Below are 12,374 nucleotides of genomic sequence, written 5' to 3'. Positions count from 1 at the left end.
CCAACTGATCCTTAGATCTCCATATATATGACCTTGACCTGGCATGGAACTTCACCATGACCAACTTGCTCTTTTGTGAAGTCTTCAATAATTCTAACTACTGTGTCTACAGATTCGTAACTTACTAGTCTCAAAAACAGGGACAATTTTTTTCAGACCAGCTACATGTCTGCAGCTATCATACATGTACATGTAATTCCAAATCTAATTTGAGGATTAAGCTTTAGAAGTCTAACTGGGTTTTGTTCAACTTTTGGACCTGGCAGTAAAGTTTGATCTTGATCTTCACTTTTAACCAACTACATGTCTGTGTCACCATCTTGTACAGAAAAAGTTGACACATTTCAGAAAGACAGACAGCAACTGGCAGATGCCAGGCATGCCCCCCCCCCCCCCACCCACCCACCCCTTCCAAATAAGGTAATTCTTATCAGAACACTCTGTCATCAACATTAAAAGCTGAAAAATTCTGAACCTTCCATCAAGAAAAATGTGAATCTTGTTCAATGAAATTCACATAAGCATAGCTTTGTAAATGTTGTTAGTAACGTTTAATACATGTATAAGTATCATGCTACATGTAGCTATAGAATAACGTTAGTAGTAGCATTCTGCGTGTGCAGTAAATGAATTAAGTGTGGAGGAACTTACATCTGGAGAATCAACCGAGGGGGGATTTTGTGACCTATCATTCGATTCCTTAGGTTGATCTTTCTGTACAATCAAAATTTTAAAAATATAGCTTATTGCTCTCTTAGCTAAATATAAGTGCTTTTAATACAGTTGTTAAACTGAATAACATCATGAGTGAGTCATGATCTGTCATTTCAATAACAGAGGCATGGGCAAACATATGAAATGACTATCACAATATCTTTCATATCATGCATATTTGTAGAAAAATTCTCTTTTCATATCATGCACAATCTCTTTAAAAAAGATCACAACACTCATGCCTGGAATTTCACTGCACTTTCTACTTGGCATAGTAAATACACAAGTATAGGGTTCATGCAAATGAACTTTCAAGCTCATTCATTTACATTAAAACAAGTAAATTCTTTGTTTGATTTATAATGCATATTAATCTAATTTTTTTGGTGTTGTTTTAATACTTAAGTGTCAAAAGTGCTTTGTCATTAAAATGCCAAAGTGATGATTCCTTATAGAGTTACTTGCCCTTACCATATATTTTCTGGTGGCTGAGGACAGATTCTTAAACCATCCAAAGAAGGCGCGACCCACAAACATAACAATGGAGAAAAAGAGGGCCACGGAGGAGAAAACAAACACTGGGTTTACAGCCTCTGTAAACATAAACAGTACATTTACAGCTCTAATAACTCAGTCTGTATACATTTACATTTCTAATCATGCACTGTAAACATAAACAGTATATTTACAGCTCTAATTACTCAGTTTGTAAACATTAACAGTTCTAATCACTCACTGTAAACATAAACAGTACTGTACATTTATAGCTCTAGTTACTCAGTCCGTAAACATTAACAGTTCTAATCACTCACTGTAAACATAAACAGTACATTTATAGCTGTAGTCACTAACTGTAAACATAAAAGGTGCATTTATAGTTCTGATCACTCTGTAAACATAAACAATACATTTAGAGTTCTAATTACCCAGTAAGCAGAAACATTACATTTACAGCTCTAATTACTCTGTCTGTAAACATAAATGGTACAATAATTTTACAGTTCCAATTACTCAGTTACAAACATGGTACATTTACAGCACTTATAACTCAGTTAACAAAAAAAAAGATACATTTACAGCTCTAATTACTCTAAACAAAACTGATACATATACATGTATACATGTAGTTCTAATCACTCAGTTGGTGTCAAAAAGACAGGTAAATGAAAGCAGTCTCTGGAAAAGTCAAATACTTTAACAGGCACATCCAGAATTCTTAGAAACATTTAAAGTTTCAGGGTTTTAATAATTTTACACAATAAAATCAGTCCACAGTCATATTTACCTAAACAAGACTTGATTAAAGGATTATTGTTTGTTGTTTAACATCCCTCTCAAGAATTTTTCACTCATATGGAGATGCCATTAGATGGTGGAGGGCTACAAATTTAGACCTATACTCTGCACTCAGGGCCACTGAGTGAGGGATTTTTTCGTGCCAGCAGGTACTGTGACACAGGACCTCAGTTTTAACAGTCTCATCCAAAGCACTGGTCTCCATGTCCCACAGTGGGATTCAAACCCTGCGACACAAGGATCAACTCCTTACAAAGCGACTCTAAAGCAAATGCTCTAACCAGTGCACCACGGAGGTGACAATTTAAGGATTAGTAAAGATTAGTTAAGGATAAGTAGCATTGAAATGTACAGTGTTTATATGCAGACAGCTGGGATTACTAATTATTAATAATTATTATTTATTTTTTAGCTCATAATATACTGTTAGAACCTTAAAGAATGAAAATCAACAACAGAAAAAGAAAATTAAAAAAAAAAATTAGAAGAGAGAATGAAAAAAAAGGAAACAAAAGCATGTAATAAAACAAAACATCAACATGTAATAAACAATAACAAAATTAACAAGTCAGCTGATTCAATGGAGCATTATCTGAAATCAAACAGGTGGCCCATGGGCCACAATTCTCACATTAGTAACATTATCCCTGCTGTTCTTTAAAGATTTTAAAAAGATATTTTTTCTCTTTACTCCCATGAAAATTTTTTACCCCATATGGTGGCTCCAACCTAGCTCGATGGGGCCATAACTTGAACAAACTTGAATCCACACAACATAGGATTGCTTCAATATCAATATAACTAACATGGCCTTGCTGTGCTGAGAAGATTTCTCCCCTGTATACATGCATAATTTAATTTGATCCCAGATTTTAACCCTACCCTAAGCAGGGTCCAGATTTGAGGAAAATGCTGGGATCAGCCCCAGGCATCATGCAATCCTGGGATCAGCCCAGAATAGTGATTGGTTCAATCCTGTAGGAATCAGCCCTAGGCATTGTATCTTGTCGAGCATCCTCTTGGGATCAGCCCAGAGGTTTGTCTGGTTTAATGGCCTGCTGGGATCAGCCCCAGGCATTATGCACTCCTAGGATGAGCCCGGAGTTGTGTTTTGTGCACACCTTTAGGGATCAGCTTAAGGCAGGGTCCTGGCTTGTGTGCTTTAGGGATCAGCTCAAGGCAGGGTTCTGGCTTGTGTGCTTTAGGGATCAGCCCAAGGCAGGGTCCTGGCTTGTGTGCTTTAGGGATCAGCTCAAGGCAGGGTTCTGGCTTGTGTGCTTTAGGGATCAGCCCAAGGCAGGGTTCTGGCTTGTGTGCTTTAGGATCAGCCCAAGGCAGGGTTCTGGCTTGTGTGCTTTAGGGATCAGCTCAAGGCAGGGTCCTGGCTTGTGTGCTTTAGGGATCAGCTCGGAATGACAATAATTAGTGATTGCATTTAGGACTAGGAACGACAGGTAGAGAAAGTAATGAGTACATGTAGCCTCCAAAGTGCCAAAAAATATGAGTTTTTGAGATGTACAATATTGTATACATTTTTTCTATGTGTTCAAGTGTTTTATGTGTATTACTGAAATGTTAGATATTAAACCAACTGAACCTTGTTTTGTTTTGTGTATAAATTTTCATTTCAAATATATATTATTCATTTAAATTGAATCCCTATTATAGAGATTAAACTTAGTATGTTGTTGCCACTGACTAGTTAGTAGTACATAATTCATATTTTGCAGTATCATTACAACATTCTAAATTAAAAGTTAATTATTTTCAATATTGCCACTCAGGGGCACACAATTTTGAAGATAAGTTGAAAATGTGAAAAGTTTAACAGATGACAGACAACAGACAGACAAATGACAAACTTTGATCAGGAAAGCCCAGTTGAGCCTTTAGCTCAGTTGACCTAAAAAGTAAAGAAACAATGGCCTTGACCCATAGCCCTGTTCTTCCCTCGCTTTTAAAATGTGCTTCCCTTGAGAATGCTATGTTATAATTCATAAGCAATTTACAAGAATGCCATAATTAATAAGCAATGAAACAGTTCACCAGTACAGTGAGTATGCAAATAATGTAAAAGTAATGCCCCGCCAAATATTGCCAATTTTAATAATTGTTTACGGCATTCCATTGCAAGACTTACCATAAACTATATCTGCAATACAATGCAATCTCATCAAAACACTTTTTTTTAGTAATATCATAACAAAAACACACTTTCCACACATTAGTAAAATTCAGCAAACCACAAAAACTGACCTCCGCAGATTTAAATAATTCTTATTTTTTTAAACCCTCTGTAAGGCAATAATTACCTGATCTGAGAGCAGTGAAGAAGACAACATTGAACTGTAGAAGAATGGTGGCAATGATGACAAAGTTGATGGCCGTATGATGAATGTTCTTGTTTATCTTTGATGGCTTGTAGGCAAAGTAGATATTATACCTATCTACAGCATGCTTTAGAATCATGTACACCCAACCTAATATAACAAAGAATTCCATATTTTAGGGCACAACAAAGAAGGGGTGAAAATATCCTTCATTGATTTATTGGATCATGTACTTCAAGTGTCACCTTTATTGCTGTTACATGGAATATTTGATGGATTCAAGTTTACGTCAGACAAAACCTGTTCATTAAATATATTAGTCTTAAATTTTAAATTAAGAGTAAAACAGGACTTGCCAAAAGGAACCACCAGTGGACATAAAAGACTGTAGGCCATAAGGACAGCAAACACACACAACATCCAGGCATACTGTATACCATACTGGAACTCCCATAGCACAGACTAAAAGTGGATAAGCATTCATTGAAATGTAACCTTTTTATTATTACTCAAAATAATGCTCTGTGTTATTACGCAGTTTCAGTGGTACTGAAGAAATGTGAGTTGTACATTCCTTAAGAATGGGACAAAAATTGTACACCTCTAATACACCTCTAGTACACCTAATGTAAATTTCATTCAAATTTCTTCACAGGAAATTCATGTGAAAAGAGCACATGGGTCATCAACATTTTTTTCATGAGTTTCATGGGAGATTCATGGGAATATCTCTTGAAACTCTTTTCACTTGGCACATTGGGCTGTTAAATACCATTGCTAAGTATGACCAAATGTTCCCTTTGAAATCTTGCTTGACACAGACAGTGCTAAGGGAATACCAAGCAGAGCATTTTTTTTTAATAGGAAGCTCACAATTTTTTAATCAAAGAGAAGTTCCTACCTTTCTGACTGCTGTTTTCTCAGCGGCGGAGTGAGCCAGTAACAACTTGAGGCCATACATGAAGAGCTCAGAAAATCGAATTAATTCTAAAGCTGTCCCAATAAAAGCTGCGGTTATCACATAGTTAACAAAAAAAGCCCCATGTCCTGCTAAAAATATACATCTGCAAAGACAAAGACCTAAGAGCTGAAGCTGTCAGATAAGTAAAAGAATTCAGCAATAATCATTCATTTCATAGTATAAGTTTTCTTCTCTCTCTTCAAACTTACTTCCAACGAAAATTTGAGTCTCTATCCAGGACAAACCACTGAATCAAGGCCTTGGTACTGCAACATAAAATAATCAAACGTTTTAATTACCCTTTACATATATGAATCTTGAACTTTAGTATTTAGATACTACAGATATTTTGAAGAGAGTCAGAAGTCCCAACCACTTTTCCTTTATGAGTTCTAATCTTAAAATCTCAATTCCTCATTTTTTTTCTTCAGCCCCATCAACTCCAAGATAACAAGATTTTTTAAAGTTATAAAATTTATCTTTTCTTTCAATTTAGTGAAAACTCAAAATTCAACAGTACTGTTGTGCTTAAAAATTCAATCAAATCGAGTAGTTTTGTTCCATTCAATGATGAGTAATTATCGTTGATTTTACCTCGTTAGTCCTAATGAGGGCAGAATGAGAACCATAAGAATCAGGAATATAAAGGATTTGACCATTATAGCATGGTGCTCAGCAGTTCTGCAACAAAAAGGAATACTCAAGTAGATTACTTAGTTTTTTTCCCTTACAAAGCAGATTTTTATCCCACTATCGCCTTATACTACTGCACAAAATAAATGTGCCTTTACATGAGTGCAAATGATTATGTTACCTTGTCCAGTGTCCTATAAATGTTGAGTCTGAGTAGTATACCACATTGGGCAGTAACGCTGAGAACGTCCACAGCAACAAGGTGGGCAAGAACTGAATCAACAGCGGACTCTAAAATCCAAAGTAAAAAAAAAACAATGATAAAAGTTCACAGATTTCAAAAAGATTTTGGTAGTACACTGCATGATGGGTTATTTGAGCAGCTAGAATTTTCTGTGAAGGCATCCTCAGGTAGTAACAGAATTGTCTATTTTTTAAAGAAATTTTAAATTTATTTTATTATACTATAACATAAGAATATATCCAAAACAAAACCTTTTGCAAAGTACAGTTAAACTTTGGTATCTTGAACATTGATATCTCGAAAACCATGAATATGTCAAAGTGATTTGGAAGTCCCAATACTCATTTCTTAAGTATTTTACCCTTGATATCTTGAGTCCTCTGATATCCCAAAGTTTTTCCTCGGTCCAATCATGTTCGAGATAACAAGGTTTGACTGTATTTATTATCCATCATACAATATACATAATAAATGCACATGGTGAGAGAGACTGGACTTATATATGCAAGAGTAAATGTAGTGTTCATAATTTGATAACATAATTCTACTGATTATACATGCAACTCTAGCTGGGAATTTAAAGATGAGGCTAAAAGCTGAAAAATTTATGCAATACATATGTGGTGCAAAATCTGCATGACTGTATAGATGTTAGGAAAGTTTGATTTCCCTATATAAATGTTATATACATGTCTATATTTGAACATCTTCAATACAGATCATGTTTCCTTACAAATCATTCCAAATATGAACAGCAAAAAAAAAATAAGAAAAAAAGAATAATTAATGTTTGATAAGTAAGAGTATTATTTCATACCTATTTTTCTGGTACAAAAAAGTATTTATATTAAATAATGATTTGAACAAACATTACACCTCCGAAGCATTGTATTATGTAGTATCATTAGAAAGCATGCATTCCAATACCATAAACTTGTACTTACAAGTGAAAAGCTTTACAAAGATTTTATTGGTCAAACTTTCAAGAAACATAAACAAATAAAGCTTGAAATAACAAAAAGCTTACAATTTTACTCATCTGAAATGAAAATACAGAACTCAAGTCAATAAAAAATACTATTATTACAACATTTAATTGATAGACAGCTTGCATTCAGCTTCAAAAAGTTTAAGATATAAGAGGCCCATTGGCCAAAATGCTTACCTGAGTCAAATAGGCAGTACTGTTTTTCAGGTGATTTAAAATAATTTTTCCTTATATTTTCATGTAAAATTCTGACCCCATATTATTGTCACACCTTAGCCACAATGGGTCATGACTTAACCACCATTGAATTCACTCAACATTGGGAATTTAAATATTTAAACCATGAAAACAAGGCTTTTCTGTTCTAGAGAAGATTTTTGAAGATCCATTACCTATATACCTGTATATTTAATCATTATGTAAAATTTGATTCCCCATTTTAGCTCCACCCTAACTCCAGGGCCCAAGATTTGAAAAAAAAAACTTGAATCCACTTGACTAACGAATGTTTGCATATCAAAATAAGTGAATACACGTGTAATTATTTACAAACCATAGAAACAAAAGTCCTTGGATGGAAATGATTCCCCTATAACAGTTTTATCACATGGATATTTTCATCAGTATAAATAAGACACCAGAATTACTGACCCTTACTAACTAGTGTACTGTTATTGTACTCAACACAATTTATCTATGGGCTTGAGGTATGTATATCCATATGTTCCTTTACATTCAAGGTGCCCTAAAAAGATCTGAGTTACTGAAATGTACATTCATGAAAAGGTGTAAGGTAATTATATGCTCTTCTAAACATTTAAGGTACTTACAAGTACATGTCTCTCAAACGGGTTGAAGTACTTGCACATTCTTGTTAAGTTTTCCAGTATCTAAATGTATTCCTATAGGCTTAATTTACTTACTGGTTTAAAGAAATGACATGTTCTTTTTAAGATCTGAGGCACTGACTCTTTTTAAGATTTGAGGCACTGACATGTTCTTGACGTAAAGAATTGAGGGACTGACATGTTCTTGTAAAGATTTGATGGACAGACATGTTCTTGTAAAGATTTGAGATACTTACAAGTTCTTCTAAAGGCTTAAGCTGCTTACGTGTTCATGTAAATATTTGTAGTACTTACATGTTCTTCTAAAGGCTTTAGGTACTGACATCTGTAGTACTTACATTTTCTGGTAAATATTTGTATTACTTACATGTTCTGATAAAAATTTGTGTTACTTACATGTTCTGGTAAATATCTGTGTTACTTACATGTTCTTCTAAAGGTTTTAGATACTCCAGTTGATTGAGGGTGTTGATGATGATTAGAGGTGTAGTGAAGAAGAAGAGAATGACGACTAGGATGACATTGACAATGATCGCTGTCATCCACCACTTCCATTTGGACTTGGAAATGTTTTCCCTACAATGATTTTATTTATCAGATTTTAAAAGTGATTCAAATAACTTATCTATGGTTTATAAAGTTTTAACCATATTTTCACTTTTAAAATGGATAAACTGAACTTATATAGCTACTTAGCAAGACTTGTATTCAATTTGATTACCAGTAAATATTTTCTGGGGAGGGGGCATAGTGCACACTCCAGTTCCATACCCCCAACTTTTGATTGAGAGAGGAGTTCTGAGGGTTACTGCTGCCTTTACATGTATCCTCAAAATCACTCCTCACCCTGAAACAAAATATCATCAGAAATATACATCAACAAAATCACTCCTCACCCTGAAACAAAATATTATCAGAAAAATTCATCAACAATATTTTAAGTCATAAAACAGAGGCTAAATATAAGGTTAATTGTTATATAGATTTATCCTGGCTTTCTCTATCCAAGTTTTGCATGTCTGTTTTTAGGTAATTTTATAACAATCAACAAAATCTGCTAAAAAGGAAATGATTGGCAGATTTAATTAATCATAGCTATTAATGCTTTTCAAATTACATGAACAGTTACTTATTTGTTCTTTCAGAAACTAAGTCTGCTAATTAGAAATCATCAAAAGAGGTCAAAGATTGCCAAATCTGAGAATAATCTGAGCATGAGTCCTTTACTACATTGTAATACTGTGACCTTGCAGCCATAAGGTCAGTGTAGAAGGTGACAAAGGCTATTCCTGCTGGGTCCTGATACGCGGTCACTTTCTCTTTCTCACACTTCTCCCGGTATTTTTTGGCCACTGACTCGTAATGCTCAATGGCATCAACCTAAAAATAGAAACAAGGTCAGTTCTTCATCTGAAAACTTTGGTCCACAAAGGTAAGTTTTGAAAACATGTATATTGTGAATTTGTTACAAATAACTAGTTGCATGGGATATATAACGAATAAAGGATATACCAAAGTAAGTTCGGTGGTTCGCAGGACTTTGCTTTAAATAAAATCTTCATTTTTATCTAATAACTTATGACATCAGACCCAATCAAAGCATCCCTGACCTCTTTGCACCCACAGGCAGCACAGCAGCAGCAACATTGTCCACATGTGACTGGCGTCATAGTGGGACGAATTCCCGTTTTCTCATATTCAATCTTAGAATTTTTTAAAGCCTCCTCTGCTACCCTCCTAAAAATTAAAGTAAATGATTATTAAAGATTCAGGAAAAATCTTAGGTGTGTTCTACATGCATGTTCTAAATTCTTACCTATTTTCATCCAGTTTCACTAGTTCTGCGATGTTGTATGCAAACTGAACATCAACCACGCTTGCCTCTGGATATGCTTCCCTGAAAAGGCAGATAACTCATTATCATGTAAAACCACACACTAACTCTGTGACGACACACTATCTTTCACATATTATCAGATCCATGTATACTTTTTATTTTGTTTAGTTTCCTAATTTCAAAGACTACAAAATGCTAAATATGGTAAAAAAGTGTCTGCATTTTTAACTGAGATGAGTTTCGATGCACAATGCAACTAGCAGTAGAATATTTCAAATGACACCAGTTTCATTGAATAGCAGATCACCTAGTTTCCTCTGCATGATAAAAATTGACAGGTCCACAGCAGAAGCATACTTACTCAAAATGCTGAGTGATCTGGTTTTTGTAACACTGGTTTGTAGGAATCCCTGAGATCATCAGCGTCCTTGACACCTGTTCATCTTCCTGATATTGAAGGTTCACTCGGAAATGTCGCATCAGACCGACCAATAAAATCAGGAAGGCCACAGCTAGGACAGCGTGGACCCATAGCAAGGGAGAACTGTAAACAATAGAAGAAATTAGGATCAAATTATATTTGCCTTTAAAACCAGAATTCTCTGACATATGTAGCTCTACTGTTTTTTCTTAGCCCTATACAGAATTATGCATCTTAGTACAGTCTACATGTGTATCAAGTTTTATTGAAATCAAACCAAAACTGTAGAAGGAATAGCATTTTGAAAGAAATTTATAGAAATTTCTTTTTTTAGTAACCATGGCAATGCAGTTCATTGAAACTGAACACCAATTAATAGAATTATGTATCTCAGTGTAGTCTACTTGTATATTAAGTTATACTGAAATCGGACAAAAACTGTCAAAGGAGTAGCATTTTGAAAAATTGTTCACAGACAGACAGATGGAAAGACTAACAGATGAATGGACAATGGATGCCTTACTATCTCTTATTAAGCTCTTCTGGTCTCTGACAAGTAGAGCTAAAACTTATTTTAATTTAAAGGAAACACTATAAACAATAGTTAGTTTAACTAAATACTTAATATTTATTTTATTCAAGAAATATTTTGCAGGTCTACTAATTTTACTCACTAAACACAGTACAAAGATAATCTCCTTCTCAAGGCCTTTTACTTACTCTGGGTCCAAATTCCCAATGGTTGTATGCCCAAAATCTGTTTCATTTCCAACTACAAAACAAAGATTAATATTCTTAATATTTCCAAACTTTTCTGTGGTAAGTATTTTCAACATTGTGTAAAAAAGATGTTATTTTATTAATTCAATCAATACATGTCTTTTGTACCAAAGGATAGGTAGAAATACGACACAAATATGTGAATAATTTTGTTCAGAGTTAAGAATACCTGATCCTTCCACTTACCACCTGATTTTTACCAGAACTTACTGTTGTTTCCAGAGAAGTTGACCGGGACAATGATGACAACAGAGAGCACCATCACTATGGTGGTGTAAATAATCAGGTATCGCTGGAAGGACAAATACTGAATGGCATCCTGCCCACTTTTCTTCAAGATGTCTGAATCTCTGTAAAACAAATATGATTTTGGGCTCAATCGGTATCATATTCTAGCCATTATGGTCTGTATCCTTTGAATCATTTACATGAATTCAGAAACATCATAGATTTAAACTTCATACTGGACTTACTTAAGGAATCACTGTGACTCTAGTTTGTTGGGTATGCCAGGGCATATCAACGATAGTTGGAAACATGGGATAATTTGCATAAATTATCCCACATTTCCAACTATCGTTGATGAGCCTGGCATGCCCAACAAACTAAACAGTGATTCCTTATATTTAAAATGCTGTCTAATAGATTTAAAATACATGAGGCCTCCACGTTAATTTCAATAGTCCCCGCCCACTGACGTCAGACACAAACACAACCACATGAGATTGACATGCATATAAGGCTCCTGACCTTTCACCTGGCGAAATTAACATTCCAGTTGAATTATCAAGAAATCAACTTAACTGCCTAACTTTCAAAGAGTCATCACAGAGAAAACAATTAGAAATGGAAATATATACATATTACACATTACCTTATTAATTTATGGGTCCATGTCCATACATATTCAGGGGTTGGTAAGAAGGCAACAGGCTTTGGGGTAATTAAGTCTTCAAGTTTGGGTTTGGTAAAGAGGTGCGATGCCATCTTAATAGATTTTTACATGTAGATGGGGATATGAAAATTTCATCCCTCCCAAATAAATATCCCCGAACAAGCCTGTGCCAGTATGATTGATTTTACTATAAGGAATGTAATCATTTGTATTAGAGACTATGTCTGACAAGTACATGTCAATTGTTTTGTGTATATTTTTCCTTCAGATTGTCAGATAACTTACTTGACTCTGAAATATGCTGGGATCCAGGAGCACATATTCTGAAATCATAAAACAACAAGAATTACATTACCAGTTAGAGATAATGCAGGCATAAAGCACATTGGTGATTGTCTTTTCATGTGATAATGGTGATTTATTGTTA

At 34.5% G+C, this 12,374-nt stretch overlaps 1 protein-coding gene across 1 annotated transcript in view; it reads right to left on the bottom strand.

The window, feature by feature from the left end:
• LOC133178064 (CSC1-like protein 2) overlaps positions 1-12,374 on the bottom strand; it is a 54,956-nt gene that overhangs the window by 4,450 nt on the left and 38,132 nt on the right. Inside the window, exons 22-38 of the mRNA XM_061312831.1 lie at positions 12,233-12,270; positions 11,263-11,402; positions 10,993-11,044; positions 10,213-10,395; positions 9,831-9,911; positions 9,625-9,751; positions 9,261-9,394; positions 8,736-8,861; positions 8,440-8,590; positions 6,116-6,225; positions 5,896-5,982; positions 5,511-5,567; positions 5,242-5,404; positions 4,697-4,802; positions 4,323-4,490; positions 1,186-1,307; positions 652-714 (exon numbers count right to left, since the gene is read on the bottom strand). Of these exons, the coding sequence (XP_061168815.1) occupies positions 652-714; positions 1,186-1,307; positions 4,323-4,490; positions 4,697-4,802; positions 5,242-5,404; positions 5,511-5,567; positions 5,896-5,982; positions 6,116-6,225; positions 8,440-8,590; positions 8,736-8,861; positions 9,261-9,394; positions 9,625-9,751; positions 9,831-9,911; positions 10,213-10,395; positions 10,993-11,044; positions 11,263-11,402; positions 12,233-12,270 (1,908 nt within the window). The remainder of the gene's footprint in view (positions 1-651; positions 715-1,185; positions 1,308-4,322; positions 4,491-4,696; positions 4,803-5,241; positions 5,405-5,510; positions 5,568-5,895; positions 5,983-6,115; positions 6,226-8,439; positions 8,591-8,735; positions 8,862-9,260; positions 9,395-9,624; positions 9,752-9,830; positions 9,912-10,212; positions 10,396-10,992; positions 11,045-11,262; positions 11,403-12,232; positions 12,271-12,374) is intronic.

This window comes from Saccostrea echinata, unplaced genomic scaffold (genome assembly GCF_033153115.1).
Source record: "Saccostrea echinata isolate AGI-Se365-2 ecotype Australia unplaced genomic scaffold, CSIRO_AGI_Sech_v1 ptg000002l, whole genome shotgun sequence".
NCBI lineage: Eukaryota > Metazoa > Mollusca > Bivalvia > Ostreida > Ostreidae > Saccostrea > Saccostrea echinata.
The sequence above is the reverse complement of the archived record's forward strand: the minus strand, read 5'-3'. Positions and strand labels throughout refer to the sequence as shown.